The sequence below is a fragment of the Oculina patagonica genome, chromosome 1, assembly GCF_052425735.1.
Source record: "Oculina patagonica isolate OP01 chromosome 1, crgOcupat, whole genome shotgun sequence".
NCBI lineage: Eukaryota > Metazoa > Cnidaria > Anthozoa > Scleractinia > Oculinidae > Oculina > Oculina patagonica.
The window spans coordinates 26,921,054-26,944,183 of NC_135758.1; the positions used below are offsets into that span (position 1 = coordinate 26,921,054).

General features: G+C 37.5%; 1 protein-coding gene, 1 long non-coding RNA gene and 1 pseudogene across 3 annotated transcripts; 2 read left to right on the forward strand and 1 right to left on the reverse strand.

Moving 5' to 3' along the window:
- Nucleotides 1–6,035: 6,035 nt before the first annotated feature.
- LOC144643059 (uncharacterized) lies at nucleotides 6,036–21,812 on the reverse strand. The gene is made up of 7 exons (XM_078502196.1): nucleotides 21,711–21,812; nucleotides 12,237–12,529; nucleotides 11,323–11,437; nucleotides 10,214–10,250; nucleotides 9,018–9,144; nucleotides 6,988–8,139; nucleotides 6,036–6,224 (listed from the first exon to the last, which is right to left on the reverse strand). The coding sequence occupies exons 1-6, from the start codon at nucleotides 21,784–21,786 to the stop codon at nucleotides 7,612–7,614; spliced, it is 1,176 nt and encodes a 391-aa protein (XP_078358322.1). The 5' UTR covers nucleotides 21,787–21,812; the 3' UTR covers nucleotides 6,036–6,224; nucleotides 6,988–7,611.
- Nucleotides 6,360–6,986, forward strand: LOC144650226 (uncharacterized; annotated as a pseudogene).
- On the forward strand, nucleotides 13,057–17,820 carry LOC144661878 (uncharacterized). Of its 2 annotated transcripts, XR_013572355.1 has the most exons (3): nucleotides 13,057–13,399; nucleotides 13,734–13,859; nucleotides 16,182–17,820. It is a non-coding gene; the product is annotated as an uncharacterized LOC144661878 (long non-coding RNA). The 2 variants fall into 2 exon arrangements; XR_013572356.1 differs by lacking the exons at nucleotides 13,057–13,399; nucleotides 13,734–13,859 and adding an exon at nucleotides 13,888–15,279.
- Nucleotides 21,813–23,130: the final 1,318 nt, after the last annotated feature.

Consider the following 23,130-nt stretch of genomic DNA (forward strand, 5'->3'; position numbering starts at 1 on the left):
GGCCTTTCGGTCTGCTCTCGATCAGTATTTGATGACAATCAAAGTGAAGTAAACAGAAGTTTGGAAAGTATAACATCATTTGTATTAGCAAACCTTTATTTGTCAATTTGTTGTTTTCGATTCTTGTTTCATAATAACTTTTCCGAGTTTAGTGGCTTATAGCCACTTTTAGTTATTTTAAAAGAGACGATGTCTTATAAAAGTCTGAGGAGCCTCTGTTTTTAAATTGCATGTTCCTGTTAGAAGAGCAACAATAATGAAATATGGCTTCAGAGAAATACCCCACACACTTGTCAAAGAAAAAAAAAGACATAATTGTCCTTCATGATGGTAAGGTCTCGCGATGCAATCTGTCGACACACAGACCGCGCAACGTTTCAACTTTTAACTGCTAGTCTCCATCAGGCGATAAGGTCGACAAATTACCCTTCACCATAATCATCAATCATGGTTCTATATTGTATCGAGCAATCAGTCGTCCTCATCGCCTGAGAAAGACTAGCAGTATAACTTCTTAAAACATTGCAATCTGCATCTCAAGTGACTACACCTAATTGAAGAAACGATGACCGTGTGAACAGCATAAAGCACGAACGAAACAACCCAATAGTATTCTGGGTAGACAGTATTGATAAGCTTAGTTATATTCCTTTTATCGATTACCAAGATATTTTTTTCTTTAATCTTGAGCATCATTTAAGCGACCAGAAAATACTTTGGTTCGCATCGTTCATGCTTTTCATGGGTCAACGATTCTTCAATCAGGTATATACATGGCGAGACAAATAGGAGAGCGATTTGACGGCAATTATCTGCCCGCAGTGGCGATTTTTGACCGTTTTAGTGAACTTTCTAAAAAAAGTTACGTGAAATTTAGTAACTTTTTTGACCATCTGCAAATACCCTTTGGAAAACAGAAAAACAAACAATTACCACTTTAAGCTAAGGTGGAACAAATTGGGAAGTAACAAGGCTCAAATAAAGTGTTAGAAAAGATCAGTAAAGAGATCTAAATTAAACGTTTCCTAAATGATTACCGAGGAAAAGAGGGTGAATATTACAATGATTCAAGGTCAAGCCGTATCAAAAACTTCCCTTTTTAAACGGAAACGGACTAGTGTGGACAGGCAAAAACAATTCGAAAACGACACGTGTGGAAGCGATTTTTTAAAAAAAATAAAAAAAATAAAAATAGAAGCATGTGTACCGTCCTTAGTCGAGTAATAATTAACAACTATTTACCGAAGTGGAGGTTGCTAGTGGTGGATATATAATATCCACCACTAGCCACCGACACTGAGGTGAATAGTTGTTAATTATTACTCAAACAGTGAGATAATACAGCCCGAAATGATGACTTTTGACTAGTTTATTAAGTTAACGACTACAGTTTTCGCGCACGACTTGCTCGGAGGTGAATAGCAACGGATATTCGGAGTTTGAGTAGCCAATCAGCGCGCACCAAAAACGCTATCCACTGTTTGAGTATATACAAATAGCAAATAATCCGCGGTGCGGTTTTTTTTTTTATCTATTAGATTGGTGTCATGGCAGTCAGTTTTAAAACAGTCTTTTTTTTAAAACGTTATTTCAAAAACTTCATAGCGGCGTTGAACTCGCATGCATAATTCTTCTTTTCGAAACTTCCCTAATGAAAATCAACAATCACATAATTTTTCAAATTCTGGTATGTTTACTTTACATAAATATTAATAATATTTAATTTTCCTCTTAACATGTCATAAAAATGAGGATGGATGAAATTTTGCAAACTTTGTATGAACAGAAATTTTTATCATTGCTTAAAGTAGGTTTTCATCAACAACATTGTTTTTAGTTTTGCCGATAGTAGAATTCGAGACAATTAAATTGCTTCCGTGCATTTATTACTCAAGTGTCTTCGATAACCTATACAAATTTGTTTGAACTGAGTTGACAGCCGGTAAAAAGCCGTGTAATAAAGTTACTTTTTGTGGCAAATTTAAAATTTGAAATAACCGTTTCTTTGCATCATAGAACTAGCCACATAAGCGATGAAAAAAACAATAAAAGTTTGCCTGATGTATGATAACAGCAGTTTTTATTTGGAGGGTAGAAAAAACCCACACAATCACGCATTGCTGTACTAAAAAAATTTCTCTCGTTTACACAGTATACAGTACACATTATAATTTGTTCCAAAAACTTGAAATGTACATCAAGAATTACAAGGCATAACCAGTATTAAAGCTAAAAAATGTGTTGCCGATGACATTGAAAACGTGGATCTGCAGGATCAGGTAGGCAGTTCGAGTATTTGTTATATTGAAGTCGTATGTACTCGATGTGAGTACTAATTTGGGTGAAACTGAAGGCGAAAATTTGATGCTGATGTCAGTGAGCGGCAGAGGAGGGAGCACAGCGATAAACTTCGCCTGGCAAGAAACGAGAGAGTTTGCTCGTCCAGAATCGGACTGCACTGTCGCCAGTGAACTTATGCCGACTAATTAGAGCCTGTTTACATGGAAGGCGGGTGCCCCGGCTAACCGAGTTACCCGGCTAACCGAGCTACCCTGGGCGAGCCAACTTTTCATACGTTTCTTAAGAAAACGTATTGAAGCCTTTACATGCTAGAAGGGTAACCCGCCTTGCCGGGGCACTCGGTCTACTTGCCCGGGGCACCCTTCTAGGCGGGACAGCTTTTTGCCATGTAAACGGTTATGACCGAGCTATCCCGGCTTGCCGGGATAAGTTTTCGCGCGTGTTTTTGAACTAAATTTGAAGTAAATGGCATAAAATGTATAAATTCTGGACCCAAACAGTGCTATTTGATCAAAATTAGTTTTATGACTTTTATCGGTTGGCTGGAAAATATTTCTTTGAGCAACAGCTAATTAATTCGCAATTTTCGTGGGAATGATTATCCTAATTCACGACACAACAAATTTAATTTCAATTTGACAGCCAAATACTGTTGAATTTCGATTGAATTTCGCCAAAAATGAACGCAGTAAATTTCTGAGAACTTGCACATCTAATTAAAATAGGTTTGAAGACGAAAAGCCTTGATTATTCAGTAAAAAGTCATATTTTTCTTCAATCATTTGGAGCTACAATGTCTTCCCACGCCGTGACACGCTTCAATGACGCTGTCTCATCTCGGGTAGAAGGGCTGTGAATTCTGCATGTAAAGGCGGGCTATGTTTCATCCCTTCTAGCCGGGTAACTCGGTTAGCCGGGGCACCCTCCCTTCATGTAAACAGGCCCTAATTTAATTTTTAATGGCCAAGTAGACATCTTACTCGTCACGAGGTATTGCACACTACTATGGTAGAGTTTAGAAAAGTGGGGAGCATCGAAGTAAGCTACAATGGGAAAAGCTGTTTTAAAAAAATACCTACGTGCCGTAAGTACGGCGATGCAGCGAAGGCAAGCTCCCCAGAGAAAAAACACGAAGAGGAAAGGCGGTGCTGAGAAACAACAGTGTTTGATCAGAAACTCCATTGGAACTCGTCACCAAAGATGAACTGAGCACTCGTTTACAGAGACGAGCACTTTTCCTTTTAAGTGGTTTCCATTTAAGTGTCGTAAAGCCAAACCCAAAGCAGTTTTTTGACCAATCACAAAAGACGCAAACAATACGATGAACCAATAAGAATACCGAAGTAAATACACGTGACCGTCGCGAAGCGCGGGAAAAGGGCGAGACTAAGACGCGATTGGTTTTGTATTTGACTGGTTGAGTAGGTTGCGGGAAATTTTCAAACCAAGATAGAGTATAGCAATGTAAAACCACAGCATTTCAGAATTGCTTTCGACACTCAATTTAAAGTCGCTGTATAAATTAACATGTCGCCAAATAAAGGCAGCTGCAATGAAATGCAGACCAACTGCTCTTAAGTTTCTAGAGGATGTTATCATTGTTGTGTGTGGAGACATTCTTAGGCATGTATTCCAGGGCCAGTGGAAAATCATTTAAAATGATGTCCCCCCTTCTACCACTTTACGAGAGGGAAATAAAAGAGCGAATGCTGAAAAGTGCTGAAAAACGTTGCCAGCCATTTTTAACACGAAAGTTTTCTGTAGTTGTCTTTCGAAATTGCAAAAAACAAAAGTAAACAGTAATGTTACTCTTAATATCTTTCTGTTTGTTTAGCGGCTTTGCAAAAAGCGATGTAAAAGTTAAATAACCCTTGAAATATCGAGAAATAATAATGGCGGCAACATCACCCAAAACATAGATAGGGCAAAATGCCTACCCATTTATCATTGCCTAGGAGTCTGCGAAAAATAGTACATATTTATACCAAAAGTAACTGTTAGACTTGGCGTGTTTGACTGTGTTTATTTAGCTATGAAAACTGAATTTAGTTTTGTCAATAATCTAATGAAGTACGACAAGCGCATGAAATTCTTTTATGGGGCGATTTTTGGGTAAGTATGCATGCACTACATTTGTAACACTTTGTAGTTTCAAGCAAAACAAATTGTTAAATCATTACTTTGAGAGGTAGCCGGGTGGTACTTCTAACAAAAACGTCCCTGCACGGGAAATTGTTGGCGATAAGTAACTCATTGTCATGAATCCACCTGTTTAACAGATAAGCCGCTTAACTGGGTCAATCTTCCACTGGGCTTTGAAAATCTAATGAAATTCGACAGCAGCATCGATATATTTTTCGTAACAACAAAGTCTTCTTGAAAGATTATGTACTCTTTTGGTTTAAGGGACTGTTCTATACGTTGTGTTAGATACTACTGAGTTTTAATGTACACTTATGCTGAAAACAAAAATACATAATCAAGCGAAAATAAACGATAAAATCGAACGACGTTTCGGAGTCGTAATGACACCATTTTCAAGTTCAAAAATATAAAGAAAAACAAAAATGTTTCAGTTTCTATGCTCATAAGTCTTCAACTGATTTGCTAATGACATCCACTTGGGTTTTTAAACTTAAAAAGACAATTAAAAAAAGCCTGAACGGAAACAAATATAGTTGACAGCGATCAATGGTAAGGAAATTCATCTTCCGTCGTTCAGCCCTTACGACCTCGTTATTACGGCCACTTTGAGATCATTTCTCAGTATGGCATTGCGCATTCCGAACTGTGCACAATCTCATGCGTGATTAGCGCGCGCACATTAAGAAAATGGCGGCCTTTTTTATATGGCTTGGCTCGCAAGAGAGATAAATTGTCGTTTTCTCGTAAACGAGTACGGGTATTTTGAGGCTATTAATCACCTTCTTTCTATAAAATGAATATGAACAAATTTCTTTTGTAAAAAAATTAATGACAAACAGAAATGTGAACTTAGCCAGTACTCGTCATAAAATAATTGCTGATATTGTAAGGAATTATATGGTTTATCTAATGTCTTCGTGCTCCTAAACGAATACCAGGACCCCCCCCCCCCCCCCATTTTTGGTTCCAAAAATAAAGTTCTCTTGGGATGAAAAACCAGTAGACAAAGTTTGAGCGAAAATCTTTTATCAGTTCTGTTTCGGTGGAATGACCTTAATTTATCTTTACCCTTATAAAAGGTGAGTTGTTTTCAGATACGAAAACCACTTTAATGTGACTACCTCATTAACATCCTTTTTTTGGAGTTTCAATCTTTTCGGGTTTTATATATGTAAATTAATTTACTATCTAACTACAGTAATACGACTTCTCAAAGTGCCTGATGAAATAAGCGACACAAAGCTCATATAAAAGTAGAATTCATCCTTTTTGTTAATTGTCCCGCGGACAGGCGAGTTAAGATCACATTAAACCTGCTATGACATCATCTTGGTAGAAAAGGTTCGGGGACACGCTCACCCATGTCGATATGCTATGTGTCATGTATGTTTACATCCTCTGGGTACTAGCGACCTAAAACACGCGACACATTAGTTTTCTATGAGATTAGCTTTGTTTATTTGTTGTTTGGTAACCCGCAAAATTAATTGATTTCACAAATTTCTACCATCCCCCATTATTTATTACAAATTTCACACATATTTTGACACGAGTATTTCTGTAATACACAAAAAAAAACGGCAAATTTATTGACTAAGAGCGGTTCTTTAAGCACTTTTGTGTTAATAAAAAGAACATGCTTTATGTAGTTGTTTTTTCTGTAGTGAGATATTTAATTGTTTATGGTAAAGACTACCTATCGTAAACATACTTGTTACTCGTTAAGCTTTTTAGATTTCATGTAACGAAACGTTCACTCTTGACACTTCACAAAATTACTTGGTTGAAACAGAGTTAATAGAGGGAGACTGGTTATGAAAATCGGCACACTTCAAAAGATTAAAACAATAGGGGCGCTCTGAGGTTGAAGGTACCAGTCACGTGATCGCGAAGGTGCACACATTCAAACCAATATGGCGGATGGATTGGAAGAACTCTTGATGATTTGGACGTTTGGACGTTATTCTAGACATTTTAGAAGGTGATGAAGCAGTGGAGCAGCAGTTTGTAGCAACAGCTAATAATGTAAGTTCTAACTGTGATAATTTACGATTCTAATTTCTTGCTACCGACCTAAACGTTCGCTTGTTACCGAGAACTCAGTACTCGAGTTCGCAGCACTCGAGTCAAAAACACAAAGCAAACGGTAAAATTTAGCTTCAATTCGCATCTCTTATCCTTTACATATACCTCACAAAACAGATCAGTGTTTCTTTAGATGCTAAGAACGTGTTTTTAACTGAATAGCTCTTGTAAGATGAAAAAACTACCTTGAATATCTTGTTGGAAACCGCCATGAATTTATAGTTTCAAATCGAATTTTAGCTGGTTTTAGTCATATGTTGTTGCGTGAATCATCATTTGTTTTTATTCTGTTGTAGGTCCAGCAACAAGAAATCATCTGCAAAGACTGTGGGAAAGAATATAAAACCAAAGGAGGTTATGAACGACACAGAATTTCGAAACACAGCAGTCTTCACGAAGGATCTAGTCAGCCTTTGAGTGCCAGCATTCTTGCTGAAGTAGTCTCCCTCTATTAACTCTGGTTGAAAAGTATTCCTTTTAGACAATTTTCACCTTTTAACTTCATCAGAATGTCACTCTACAACGTCGTTCGAAATATACTAAAAACGAAATATCTGATTTCGTCTGTCTCATCTCACATTATAAAGAAGACTAATTGTTTTAATGTGCCTTTTAACAAAGATAAATAGAAATTGTAATATGGTTGTTATTTTCAATATATCAGTTACTTTTCACCGCAGATATGCACATGGCTTTCTGATGGGTTTGTTAACGAAGATAATGGGTACAATTGAGGGTCTCAATAGGGTAGTGGGTTTTACGGTTAACGGTTTCAATTTTAGCTTTTTATGGCTAACGGTATTTTTTTCCATTACGGTTGACAGAAGTTAAAAATAAGTTTCATTGATTTTAAAAGGTAACAATTAATTTCCATTATTAAATAACATATTTTACGTCTTAGGACGATTCTGGATGATGAAGTGATCTAGTCTGTTTTATTTAGAATTACTGACCGATTTTTACGGTTATCGTATTTTACGCCTAACGGCTAAATTTTCGGCTGTTTTACGACTAACGGTTAACCCCATTGAGATCCTCACAATTATGACTACAGTTTTAATTCTGTACATCAGTTCCATTTCACTGGACCAAGATGTATCCCATGGCTTTGATATGTCTGTCTCCATTATCTGATGAGCAGCATGCCTCGTTTCCACACGTGTTGGAGTCGTCAGGACTTGCTCCTGCAGTACCAAACCCGATTCTGGAATCACAGCTATTGCAGTCATTTTGCTCATTACTATTGATACCGATCCTTGCTCTAGACGATGCACTGGAGAGACCGCCTGAGACAGCATTGAACCCCTCCATGTTACAATTGGTCTGCAAGGAGGCCTGTGAACCAAGTAGCGTCTTCCAGGTGTCACGACCCAATGAGGTTGCGCGATAGATCCCATCAGCAATCAGTGAGTACAGAGAGTTGGCCTGCTTATTGACGACAATGAAGTTGATCTGTTGGCCGATCTTCATGCCAAGACAGATCTTGGAGAAGGGTGTGTTCCAGTAGCTCGGTAATTTGGTCTCATGTGAGTCAAACCCAGTCTCGCCTCCAGGAAGGTTATACTCGCTTGTGTTAGTCCAGAACCCCGAGTCATAATGAAAAGTGGGCTGAGAAATAACAGAAAAGAATCACGTCATTTGCTATTTCAAACTCTTTCCCCAGAGTCAGCTGTCTTTCTGGTGGTCATAGACATGGAGCTAAGAGTTCCAGTAAAATCTGTACGTTAGCAAATTTGATTGGGTGATGCTGGCCCTAAAACTGCCAACGGGTAAAACGCCAGAAATTAAACTTACTCATATCCAGTCTCGTCCCAGAGCCCGCTATTTTTTTTTTGGTCAGCACCGAGAACGTGGACTCTGGCGCACTCCGATCTGAAAAGTCCGCGATTCACGAACTTCCGGTCGTTGTGCACATCCTCAGAGTTTTTTTCTCTCGAAGCTGATTGATTGACAATCGATAGCGATCGAGTACTCTTGGCATGTCTAAGAACCGACTTGGCCTGAGTCCGCGTTTTTGGTGCTGACCAAAAAGACGAGAAATGCGGACTCTGGGAACGAGTTTGACTCAAGTCACAAGACTATTTTGGGCGAATCCTGTTCCAGCAGCATTCCGTTCAACTTAGTCGCCATCTTGAAAAGAAAAAGAACACCCACACGAACATGGTTTGAAAGGTTCTAATTGGAAGTCCGAAAGTATCCGACTTCCGGTTGAATGGCTAGTGCATGCCTCTAGTACCAAACATGACTCAGTAACTTCCTTGGTGTTTCACTTCCGTTCAGTTTAATTGATTTTATGGCCAATCAAATTTGATCCTTCATCGGAAATGTCGAGAATTGGGCGAGATTGAACAATGACAATTTGCCTTATCATACAGACCGTAAGTTCAGTTCTAAATCATCAACACCAAATTCTCGCCAGTTTATGAATGCGCTTATAAATACTGCGGTAAAATAATTGTCTGATCATCAGGCAGTGATTGCCATACCTTGCTGCCGTCAATCTTCATGACGGGCGTCCATCCACCATCTCCACATCCAAAATCTCCAAAGTGACAGAGAACTTGAGTTGGTTTTGAACCAAAGTGGAGTGTAACCAGCTGGCTCGAGCTCAATCTGTCGAAAAAGGTAGATGGTATTCCAAAAAATTAAGACTTCTTCAAAGCCTCTAAGAGGGAGCTTGAGGAAGTGCCGAAATTAATTTGAAATATTTTTATTGACTGGTTGTTGTAACACTGTTCCATAAACATGTCAAATGTATGAAGGAGCTCAAAATCGTCCCATGAAGCGGTATTTAATTGTCATACATCAGGGCCGGGTTGTTCAAAAGGCGATTAACGCTAACCCAGGATTAAAAGATGATCGAGGTTTTAATTTCTCTTGTCAAGAAGGGTTTTCCATAGCTAATGTTTTGTGAAGTTTGAGATTGGTCCACGTCAAAACTGGGGGAGAGATAATATAAACAGAAAGCCTCAAAGAAATGTTATAAAATTGAAACCAAATTTCACGCTAATCCTGGATTAGCTTAATCGTGCTTTGAACAACCTGGCCCAGGTGTTGATCACCGTCACAAGGGCTTTTCCTTTTTAGAGCCTCAGCACTCTGATGTCTAAATTAAAATGAATTTTTAAGAAGTTTAAAGAAGGGATTGAAGAAAGAAAAAAATTTGAACCACCAACACACAGTTGACCCCCACGCGCAAAGGAAACTCCAGTTTGTTAGGGGACTGTTTGGTGTCCGTCTACCTATTTTTATACTTCAAGTCCTAATTTTAAACTGAATCACATCAAATCTCCAATATGTATTATTTCTCTAAATTTTACTAATACTTTGACAAAAACTATCTTCTCCCAAACATACCCAAAAATTTACAAAACACCGCAAACGATAGATACGTGTAATGAGCTAAGGGTTTTTGAATTCGCTAAAGCGCGAACGAGATATTTTGGTTAAACCCAAGTTAAGCGTTAAAAAAACGGCCTTCATGTAAATCCCCGCTTAAAAATAAACTTCTTCGAATGTTTAGAGTTAGTTTCTATAAGCGCGATAGCATTTTAGTAAACACACATTTCAAAGTCTTAAGATTTGAAAATTTCATAGTCCAGATATAAGGTCCAAGGGTATTGACTGGAATATGGTGCGTGGTGTAAACACGCTTTCAATCACCAAATGTTCATTTGCTTACTTGTATGCGTCATACACTTCCTTACATGACGTCACAGCTACAAAACAGAAACAAATAAGGTTAAGACCAATTGACATTTGAAGCTAATACTTGGCTTCACACTAGAAGCTAAGTTAGTTTCAAGTAAGCACTTGATTCAAGCGCACTTGAAAATCTCAACTCGCATTTTACAATACTTGGCTTCACACTTGATAACAAAGTATATTACTTGAGGTGAAAGCTGTCAATCATCCTCAAAGTCGTGACAACGCTGCACGCCGCTTTCGTTTGGCTTCCATTTCCTATTGGTCAAGTGCGTTCTAAAGTGTGGTGTAGACCATACTTGGCGGCGTACTTCGGCATCTTTGAACTACGAAAGTTTCCATGGTCACCAAGAAAAGTTCAAGTAAGTACGTTTTACCCCTTCACACTCAAAGTAGGTTCCAAGTGCACTTAGACTATACTTTAAGCTCTAGTGTGAAGCCAAGTAATATCAGTGGTTTGCAGTGGATCACGTAATCGATGCTTCTTTTAAATAATTGAATTGTAGTTTTAAATAAAATAACTCGACAAAAAGAGTGGATCTCCCGAGGTAAAGAAAACCTTATTTTTTTAAGGAACAACACGAGACGTCACTGGAACTTGAATGTAGAATCATTTGCCACATTTATTTACATTATTCTATTTTACAGGTTTAAACCAATCAAGCTGTCCTAAGCTTCTGACTGGATAATCACTGCAGGAAGGAATGTGAATAAATATTAACACACAGAATGAAAACAAAACTTAACAGTGGTGTAAAGCTCAAGTAAAGCTATCGTAAATGTGGAATTAAATCAGCTTTACGCCACCCTTACACTCACTTTTAAATGCAGTTTAAGAAACTCCTTTACACCAACCCTTTTGTCACATTTACACACATTAGCGAAAAGGTTGGTTTAAAGTTGGATAACCAACTTTAATTCAGATGTATCTACCTTTAATTTCACGTAAATCCCAATTTTTCTTGCTGACAGTGGTCACATTTTTTGGACCCGGCTCCTTGCTGTAACAAATTATAGTTCCATATCAACTATGCCAGGCTAGCCAGCTATATTCAGTTTAAAAAAGTGGTAATTAACGGAACCTACCTTTGTCGCAATATTTCCCGATAAAGTCATTTTCACAAAGGCATTCAAACGTGTCATCGCTATGGTTTGCCACACAAGTACCTCCATTTTGGCAAGGTGAGGGGAAACAAGGCGACTGAAATGATAACAGTTAGTTGTTAAATGAAAGAGGACAACATCATGAAGTTACGGCAAATAATTAAGTAATACATCCCGGGGGAGGGGGGGGGGGGTACTCCCTATAACGGCCTTTACGGGGAGGCTCCGCCCGAAAGGGGTACCTTCTTCAGGCTTGAGGCATATAAAAGGGTAGGGATTTCACAAGTTTAGGTATACGAAAGGGTATGGGAATCTGTCATTTAGGTTTTTAAAAGGGCCTTTAAAATATTTCGAACAGATGCAATTTATGGCTGTATTATTTTAATTTATTAAGCGCTACATAAAAATGATAAGAAAACGTCGTGTTCTAAGTCAATGCCATGTCTTTCAGGTATATGAAAGGGGTACCTTTCTCAAGTAAAAAGGTATACGAAAGAGGCACAATTTCTTTTAAAATGGTTTTATAAACTGGTAAGGGGTTAGAGCTCGGGAAGGAGCCTCCCCGTATAAAACTCTTTTGTGTCCCCCCCTCCCCCCCCGTAATACATCAAACACGAGAGGCAGTGTTTCGTCTGGATATCACCGGGATGGCCGATAAAACACTGTCTTGAGTGTTTGATATTTCTTCTAAATCAAAAGAAAAACTACGGACTAAACAGAGCAATAAAATTGAAAAAAGTCTAGCAATAAAATTGAAAAAAAAAACTGGGTATTCACACCTTCTTCACGGTTATGATTTTCTTCGTTTTACCTTGATGAGTTATAAATGATTTTGAGAAAGACATTTCAGAGTGGAGAAACAAGTTGGTAAGTTCATAGATAAAAAATGACTTTACCGTGATGGAAAGGTGATGCCAACTATTGCTTTGTTTGAAGTCTTTGGCGTTGCTGTACTTATCAAAGGACAGCAACTCGCACCAATGTTTTCCACTGGGTTCTTTGGAGGCGGCCAGGTTTACAGAAACGCACAAACGATTGTTGAGGCATTTAAAGGTGCAATCAAAATCGTCGAATGCTGTGATTTTTCCAACTTTCTGTACATCCAGATAATGTAACTCGTCTACTGAAAACAAACGCTGTCTAAAAGTAGGGGAAGAGTCATGATCGTGTTCCGATTCAGTGCTTGCTCCTGTGACGAAAAAAATATATTAAACTTCAAAAAGAACATCGTGTATTTTTTTAAGAAAATTTTTCTACAACTTTTTTATTTTTTATTTTTTAATTTTTAAAAGAAATTCAAATAATTTAGCGAGAAAGCACCTTTTTCACTAAATCTACAATGCTTTCCGCAAAATTCTTTTACTTTGAAATTTAAAGGAGTAACTAATTCACAATTAATAGGAACTATTACCCCCCCCCCCCGGGGGGAATTTGGTCTTTTTAGCGGAGCTCCTTAGCGGCCCGTAAGGGCCGCAGAGCGGAGCACCATACCCATAAAAAAAAACACATGAAAAAAAAAAAAAACACATGAAATAAAATAGGAAACCTCTGCATCCGAGTTTTCATGGTCATCATGGCTAGCGGCATGCCTCGCGGGCGCGTACGGCGGCGTACAAACGTACGTACGGTGTTGCGCACATCCGGGATCTTGAAAGGTCTTGACAACTCGCGCAGTACTGGCGCAAAATAATTTTGCAGTGTGAGGAAAAAAAAGTGTGAGGTCTGAACAGCTAGTCTGAAAGTTAGAACTTGAGACAAACACATTTATTTTGGCTCCTTGTTATGCCGATGACTACAAACGAGAGCAGGGTAAACTTAACTTCGAGGAAACAGGGTTTAAGCGATTTGCGACGGGAAAGAGATCGCGAGAGATCCAGAAAACCCGGACAGAAAGCAGGCGAAAAAGTATAGCAAAGCGCCTGTCGAACCTGGTAGCAAAGTAGCGAAGAAAAGCGACTAAAATAGCAAGAGAGGTGCCGAGGAAACAGGCAAAGAAATAGCGGAGAACAAGGGAACGGAGATAAAACGAGCAGACGAGTGTACCTACTGCGGCCAACTGGTGAGTACAAAACTGCAGTGTTTCCGTCATTTAATATCTCTACGTTTTGTCTTAAGCTTACTTTATACGCAAAGTAAGCTTATATTGACGGCACATTTTACTTGCTTTCGCCACTAAGCATTTGCTTGTGACATGAACAATGTTGAAAAATACTATTCCTTAAAATTCAGTTTTACCAGGTTTTACTGATCAAATAGGAGGATTTGATTATGTAAACAAATAATTGTTGGGCCTTCGAGGAACGAATTCACAAAGAATATCACTTCAACACATCTCGAAGAAAATTAAGCTTACGATTTTTAAATGCTTGTGATATGATTATTTTGTTTTACAGTGCTGGAAGAGCAGCTGAGATGAGAATGAAAGTGATGTCAGTTTGCACGAAGCACCTGGAATTTCGTTAACTCCGAGTGAAATAGATCGATTCAGTGTATGCAGTTTATTGATATTCATGATGGAGGTAAAATTACTGTTCATTTAGTCAGAGTAAATAAACTTCAGCTTCATTACTTAGCTCTTTCGTTCCCAAATATATTAAATAATCCACTTGTCATGTAGTTCTGTTCACTATTGAGCGTTCATGTGGATTACATAACAATGTCAACAATTTTGAGATTTTGAGGTCTGTTTTGCTGGTTTCATTCAGAATGTCAACAGTAAATGTTATATTTGTCATAAAAAAATCACAATCTTGTTGTGGAATTTGGAAAATGCACACAACAAAGGTTAATGACTACTGGAAAACTGGAATCTTTGTGAGTAAATTCATGCCATTTTAGACACTGTATGCAGCTGTGCATGCAAACTTATTATTAATTAAATGTGTATCTTTAAAAATCTTAGTATTACTGTTAAGAAAAAAGCTTTTAAGATGTGGCAATGTTTTTCCTATGCATGTACATGTATATATAGGGGTAGAGGGGAGGGGGAGTATTTAAAGGTCAAACCTTTTAAAGAGGGAGTGTAAGGGTTTGCAGTGATGCTTTGAGTTTATTAAAATATCAGGACCTGAACAATCGATGGAATCGATAATCGATGGCAATCGATAACAATCGATGACAATCGATATCAATTAATCGATTGATATTGATAATCGATGAACAATCGATCGCTAAAGTTTTTGTGATTATCGATTGTCATCGATTATCAATTTCATCGATAATCGATGACAATCGATCAATTAACTAACATCGATTTTCATCGATTATCAATATCATCGATTACCAATTCAATCGATCATTTAACTGCCATCGTTTTTTATTTGACTAGTATTTGATAAATATGTTTACTTTAAAACACACGGTCTCTCTTGTATGTTATATTTTATTAGCAACAACAATGATAACCTTTCCAAAAAATGTCAATACAACGAGAAACTTACTAACTTAACAGTAATAAGGCAATAATTATTTAAAACAAACGTTTTGAGCTTAAGTCTTATTCGCCTCCATCAACGAAGCGTACGCTTTTCGGTCTGGTTTGCTTTCGAACCAACTCCTGGCAAAGTAAATAGAAATCGCAACTTACAGAATTCCTCGCTGTCTAAGTACAATGTAATTTTTCTAAAACTCTGTCTTGTAGTCCATAAACATTTTCTCGCTCGTCCGAAATATTTCAAATCAAACAGTAGCAGAGAGAACTCAAAAATACGTCGTCCGTACGTCGGAACGAAAACGAGACAACAGTGGGAGTCTGGTGATGAGTTTCGCCTGTCACGTCCGCCATTTTTGACTCGGTCACGAATAACGAAGTGTCTTTGGAATTCTAGCGCTAGCAAACAGTAGGAAACTCGAATGAAAAACAGAAACATTAAAGCTTATGATGTAAACTTCATCTCAATGGAAAGGAGCTTTATTATTTTTTTTTACAAAACAACATATGTAAGTATTTACTTCATGCTTCGGATTGATTGTGTGTTTAATGCCAATCGATGGCAATCGATGAAGTTCGCGACCACCAAAGTGTGATTATCGATTGATCATCGATTGGCCGATGCCAATCGATGCCAATCAACAGTAATTAATCGATTGTCATCGATTGATCAATTGATTTTCCGATCATCGATTTTCATCGATTGTTCAGGTCCTGAAATATTTACAGTAGAACCCTGCTAACTCGAACTCTGAAGGGAAACGAAAATGAGTTCGAGTTAGCGGGGTTGATTGAATATTTTATTTGCCAAGTTAATAATTGATAGTTTACTGATTTTTAAGCACTTCAGTATACAGTACTGTGCAAATTGAACTTATCTTGCCAGAAACTCTAAAGCGACCACACATTCTTTTGTTAAGAGTGGAAAATGACTGTCAAATACATGATCTGTTCATTGCTATAATCAATGGGCAACCGTTGCGAGTTGCAAGTTCTGGAATTCGAGTTATCAGCGTAAAAAGTTTGACCCAAATTTTGTTCAAGGGAAACAAAATTTAGTTCGAGTTAGCGGGGTTTTCGAGTTATCCGAGTTCGAATTTAACCGAGTAAAAATGACTGAAAAGTGGGGTCAAATCCAAGGGAAATGGAAGTGAGTTTGAGTTAGCAAGGTTGTTCGAGTTATCCGAGTTCGAGTTACCGGTTTTTTTTTCTGTAGTTGACTTCGCAGTTATCAGTAAAAAAAATAGTCTGTGCTGATACATCTCTGTTAAATATATAAGGTATCCTTTCGCATCCAGTAGTTTTGCTTCACTTTATACAAGCTTGCGTTAAGTGTTTTGTTTTATAAATTATTGATTTTCATACCAATTAATCAATTTTAATTTAATCTGTGGCATTTGACTTTTTTCAGGGTTAACATGAATTTCAGAATTTGCAGAGCCACAGACACAAAAACAGAATGTGGACAAGGACATCAAAAGAAAACAGGAAGGATTAAGATTATCCAGCTTGATGTTTGGGTGTCTTCATGATGCCATTTTCAAGAGACTAGTAAATTACATGTAAATTGAAATCAAGAAAAGCTGCAAATGAGCAAAGTTTATATTTTAAATGTTAACGTATTTACAGTGTACTTCAGAAAACAACTTCTTGATTGACCTGTCTCTTTCACATCTTTTTAGATGTAACAAGGGCATTATGAAGTGATCTTTTTAAGAATAATTTATGCAGCCAAAACAGTAACAGCAGAAATGAATGGGAGTTTAAAATTGCTATTTTCAATGTTTTGGCTGGTAAGAAACCACATGTGACCAAGCTAAAATATCTTTGGCCGGTTAACATGACCTGTAAGTGTCCAAATATTTTGAGCCCTCGACTACACAGGACTTACATGTAGTTGTCTAATTACTGTATATCATAAGATCTTTGGTTGACCTTGGGGGAGGTAGTGGAGGTAAAAAGCAATGTAATAATTTGAATTTGGATTGGTAATGCTGAAACTGGTGTAATTCTTAAGTATAGAGGTTAAAATCGTGATTGCAAGCAATATGCAATACCAATTTCATTCTTATGTGTTGTATGCTGCGTACAATTTATAAGAACAGCTATAATGTTAAAATTAGTGAAATATTCTAAAGCCAGATTAAATTTGCAGTATCCATTAGGTACCATGAAGCAACCAAATTGTGACTCATTTGCTTACTTTGTGAACTTCATGACGAATGGGCAACATGACTCCACAAAAATGTGTACAATAAAGCATACAAATTTTTAAAAGAGCAGTCAAAGTCTTGATGCTTTTTTTCTTGCATAGTTTTATACACAAGCAAACATGATTCTATTTTTTCTGCGTAATCAAAGAACAAAACTGAGTTTGAGACACACAAACAATATTCTATCTTTCCAGAATTTTTTTTTTTTTTTTTATTTCTGTAAGTGAAGTGAAACCCCTTAAGAGGAAGGGGACTCAAAAAGACATGTAAAAGTAAAAAAGGTGCTATCATCCTTTTTTTTTGGGGGGGGGGCGAGGGGGGTGGGATGGGGTTACAGAATGTCCCTTCTTTGCTTCCAGTTAGTTTCACTCCGGTTTGCTTGTAGTTAGGTTCACCCCTGTTTGCTCGCAGTTAGCTTTATTCATCCGGTGTGCTTGGGATTAGCTTTCACTCTAGTTTGCTTGTGGTTAGCTTTCACTCCGGTTTGCTTGGCATTAGCTTATGGCAATATGCTGTAAACCCTTTGCTACATGTATGACCTCTGCCATTTCCATTCAAAATTAAAATATAGGCAAATAGTGAAAATAAAAACAAATGAATGAATGAAAAAAAGAAAATTAACCATATTCTTAATGTAGATGTATATTATTTCCTATATACTCTAAATGTTAAGTGCTTTGCTAATTTACCACGTGATATGCCTATCTACCCCAACATGCAGCCCTACTACCCCCTCCTTATCTTCGAAGGTTACATAATTACCCGTTTTGCAGCATAATTTCCCATCCAGACTTCTGGATCATAATGCTGTCGGTGGAATTAAAACGTTTTGATTGATTTTGTTTGTTCTCGGCTTATTTGGTGTTGCTGTATACGGTACTCCCATATAAGGGCTATACGGGTATGTGCTGCTCAACAGGGTGTGCCTTTTGCCTCTCTGACTCTGAAACAGGGTATACAAATCACTCTTTTGACTGTGGAACACTATCAAGTTTAGCTATGAAAATCCGCTCCTCTCATTGGTTTTTCTCCAAGCCACAGACAAAGTCAAGTGAGCGCTTTGTGATGTACGCTAGTGTTTTTATATCTATCTTCATATATTTTTCATTGTGGATATTGTCTGGAACAGGGTACCTATTTTGCACTGTTTGTCTGGAACAGGGTCGCAAATTGAGCCGTTTTTCTCTGGAACAGGTCCAGAGTCTCAGCGACTCAGTGGCACACCCCTTGAGTAAATTTTAGGGAGTACCTCTCCCCCCCCCCCCCCGGGACACGGTAAAAAAAAGTAAGTAACAATATTAAAATTTATAAAAAAAAATAAAACGAATATTATATTCTTAGCCTTAAAATTGTACAATGGCTTGAATTCAGGTTTCAATAAAGTGCAAAATAATTAACTGGGGAGCTCCGCTTTTAGGCTTGCCTAAATCTATATATTATTTTTTTCTGTCCTGTTCAATGTAATACGGCGTGCAAAGCTGCGAACTGAGGATGCTGAGGATGCTGGGCGGGGAGAGAGTGCGTCACGAGCATCACCTATATAAAGAGTTGCATGAGCAAGTTTCTAAGAAGTGGATTTTAAATTTCACCAGGCTTGACAGTATATGTTGCATTTTATACAGCTTTATCTGAATTTTTTTTACCTTTCATCAACATACCTTTTTACCAAGTCAATCAAGATTTAAACATCTATCTTGCCAAATTCAAGTTATGGTTTACAAGTTTACAGTCAACCCTTTTTAGCTTTGGTTATTTTTCGTCGTGAACCTTAGGGGAGGGCACAAAGTGTCCCCCACCCAATGTATCGCCAAAAATATTCACGCTCCTGTCACGCTATAGTAATCAAACTTTTATGGCGTGTAAAACAACCCAAATGTTTATTTTAGGGACAAGCGCGTGCCGGTTATGGCAGGATCGATATCAAAGTCAAAATTACGTCATACACTTACATAAACAACGTCATACACAATGTCCGCCAGCTTAGACCAGCCAACTTGGAGTAAAACATTTTTCAAAATTGTCAGAAAATCTCCAAAATCGAGTTTAAAAGAAATAAGAATATACAAGGACGCACAAACTGTTATGAGATTTTAGAATAAAGCTTTCAAGAAACCAACATCTCACCAAATCAGAAATTAAGCTTAAAGAAACAGCAAACTTTCGGTAAAACACTCTTGAAAATGTGGCTACCGCATAGAAACGTCAAGACACGTGACCAAGCATTTGACAGTTGACACACCAAAATGTTCCATGATGTTTTTAAATGAAAGTCACGATGGTTGGCCATCATTACTTGAATGAGGGTCTGAATGGGGGTACCTCAGTAACACTAAACATTTAGTTTTTTGGCTCTGTAACGTAAAACAGTTAAGTTTTAGGCATTTTAACACCAACAGTAAAAAATTCAGTAAATTTTCTCCAGAAAGAAAGAAAAACCTCTCCAAAAAAAGCCAATATTATTTTGTTAAGTATATGAAGAAGTTTTCGGCCATTTTCCGATGATTCCCGATCATTTTGGAAGATTTCCGAAGACTACTAAATATTCACGAAGACTGCCGAAGATATCCGGAGTCTACCGAAGATGTCCGAAGACTGCCGAATATTTCCGAGGATAAATCCGAAAATTTTCTCTTAGTTCATGAGTGATTTTATCCGATTTTTGAAGAGCAGATAATAATTTCCAATGCCAAATTTTTACACGAAAAACCCTCCAAACACTTAACAGTAATTTCTCCGGGAAACAGTAAACATTAAAAAAATAGGCCAATGAAAAAGCAAACACTAAGAATTATGGGCAAATAACACTAAACACTAAACCCCATTCAGACCCTCTTGAATGCTTTTTACGAAAGATAATATAAATTCACAACGGATTTAATAAATGAGTCGCCTAATCGTCGATTAGACGAAGCTCCTAGATCTCATTTGAAGTAATGTTTAATAAATGAGCAGCAGGTTAAAAACACGAGGCGCAGTCGAGTGTTTTAGACTTGATAAAACAGTACTGGTTTTTACGGCTAAATTTTTTATTTTTTTATTTATTTTTTTTTTTTTTGGCAAAAAATGAAGTAATATGGTTTATAAAAAAAAAAAAAATAATTTTTTTTTTTTTTTTATTATATATTATTAATATTATAATAAAAAAAAAAAAAAAAAAAAAAAAAAAAAAAATTTGACGGCATTCTTTGTAAACAGTAATATCACTTTTAATATTTTCTGTTTGTTTTGTAACTTTGCCATGGCAACGGATAAGAAAAGGTTAATATCTTATGACTAAAATATCAAAACGTAAATAGTCAATGGTTATTAACGCAGTAGAACATAAAATATTATTTTTTCCAGCTTCACGTAAAACAGAAAAAATGTTCACCTATTTATCACTGCTCGGAAGACTGCGAATAATAGCATCTCAATGATATATCTTATAATTATGTGTGAAAAATTGGGCGCGTTCACTTACAAAAATAAAATAAAATTCTAGTTTTCGTGAAAACGTAAGAAAAGTGAATGAAATTCTTAAACGGAATTTTGCAAATGCATGCATAATTAACCCTTTGCTGCCTCTTCAAAGTTTCAAGCAAAACAAATCAACAAATAATTGTTTTGGAAAGGCTAGGCTGTTATTGTTGTTGTTGTTGTTGTTGTTGTTGTTGTTGTTGTATGGTAAAGATTGTATTGTTGTATTGTAACGCTATGTTATTGCACGGGAAACTGTCGACGATATTAAAGAAACTTATTGTCGAATGCACCTGTCCCCAGAATATGCTGTGCTAAAAATTATATTGATTTTTGGAATGTATAATGTGAAAACGGCTTTAATGTACAGCATATACAAAAAGAAGATACAAAATTTGTCCGATTATGTTATGCTAAAAAAGGGATAAATTGAAATTCGAGGACCCGAAGTGTTTCCACTTGGGTTCTCAGACTTTTAAGAGAAAATAAAGAGTGAAATGATAATTATATAGGGGGTGTCAAATATTTGACTGCGGTGAACGGAACTAGAATGTAACTTTCAATATTTAATTGCACTTTCGAAGAACTAATTATGGCCACATTTTTATTACGGTCACGTTACTCTGAGTTGTAGAGAAGGTTTGGACAATTTCCTATCTGAATGCGACCAATTGCCATCTTTTGGAGTTTCCACCATTACATTTTCCTTTTTTTGTTAATTTACCGCGGTAACGCTAGAACACTCGATCGAAGCGCTCGATGAGGTGAACGACAAAATTAAATAAAAATTAATAAATAAAATTCATCAGTTTTGTTCACCTTTACTTAGAAGGAATAAGTTCTACTATTAGAATTTCAATATCACGGAATTTTGACCTTCCCCGTTGAATTGACCACATTTATAAGGCCTTACAGAAGACATTGCAAAGATATACTTTCAGTTCTATTGTTTTCTGCATGTACATTACAAACACTTTTTAATTTTATTTTTCTCTATTGTTTGCATTGATTTTCTCATGAATGTAACCTCGTTAGTAGATGCATTAACGGCGGAGAATTTTTCGTACAATTCGAGTTGTCGGGCCAAAGCCAGGGTAGTAGATATCCTTCATTTTTTGGACAGTGTTGACGAGTGCTGCTAATAATCGCGATAGATATAATAAAGAGCGCTACTTGGTTAAGTGCGTCCGATGCCTCTTTTCTTAAAAATAAATAAACAAAAAAAAAAAAAAGATAAAGGTTACTTTTAAGCAACCATTGCTGAGACTTACCTTGGGCAACAAATGCCGCGGGATCTAGAGATAAAAACACGCAGAAAAACACCGAACAAACCAAGGAAGAAAACATAGCGGAGTTAGTACAGCTTGATTTAATTTAGCGAAGTGCTCTGTGGGGTCGTTTGACTAATAAATATTCACCCAGCTGTAAACAAAAAGTTTAATTATAGGCCCGTCCAAACGCACGCAACATTTCAACGCAACATATCCCAACATTGTTGCGCACAGAATGTTGCAATCGTTTGGCCACCCTGTTGCCACCTTATGTTATCCCAACATCTCGCAACATTTTTGGATGTTGCATGATGTTGTACTCGTTTGGCCACGTTCGTGCAACATTGTTGCGCTTAAGCATGCGCACTAGTTAGATTTGCGCCATTTAACATTATAACATACTGCAACATATCGCAGGGTGGGCGAGGGTGGCCAAACGCGTACAACATGTTGTGCACAACTGAATGTTACGCTGAAATGTTGCGTGCGTTTGGCCAGCTGCTTCACAACATCTCACAACATGACCCAACAATGTTGGGATGAGTTGCGTTGAGATGTTGCGTGCGTTTGGCCGGGCCTTTAAGTCGTGCGTTTACATGCGTGAAAAATATTTAGAGACAATGTATGAACGACTTGCGTACACGTTTACGCAAGTCGTTCATACATTGACTCTAGATTTGTTCACGCACGTAGACGCACGTAAAAAAATACGCGTCAGTGGAAATCCAGCATTACGGTAAAAACACCTGTATTTTTACGAGGTGGGTTAACCCACTGGTTCCCGTGCCGGCCTAAACCGGCCTTGACAACCGTAGCTCTTTCTTCCACTTGTGACGTCATCATCTTTGATTAAAAAAAGGCATCACTTACACTCAATCTCTGTAGGAGGAAAAGCTCTTTCCGATGATTCCCCAATTAGAGTGATTGGGTCAATTGTGCTTGAAATACCCACAAAAAAGCTTAAAAATTTAAGTGAAAAACTCGTAGGAGAATTTGCCTCAGCCACCTATGGCTCTTCAGTAGCGAGTATTTCCTGTTTGGATGGCACTCAGTCTCAAAAATTTCTAAACCGCAAACAAGCCCAGTTATAGGCCAACAACTGCAGCAAAAATAAAAGAAAAGGAGAAAAAAGAAAGGCGGGAAAAAATGAAAAACGAAAAGCCTAGGGTGGTAGGGCACTTTTCCTTCCCGATGATGCAGGTTTCACTGCGGAAATCAAAAGATGCAAATACAGTAAATGAGTTGTGTGCGTAGTTACATCTGGTTTCATCTGTACAAGGTCTTGATAAAAATGACGAAATCGCGTCACCAGACGTGAAGAAATGACGACCCGTCTGAACGAAGCAATGGCAAGGAAAGGATTCATTTGTTGCGTACCTGCCAACCACTGTGGCTAGGGGGGGGGGGGGGGGGGTACTCC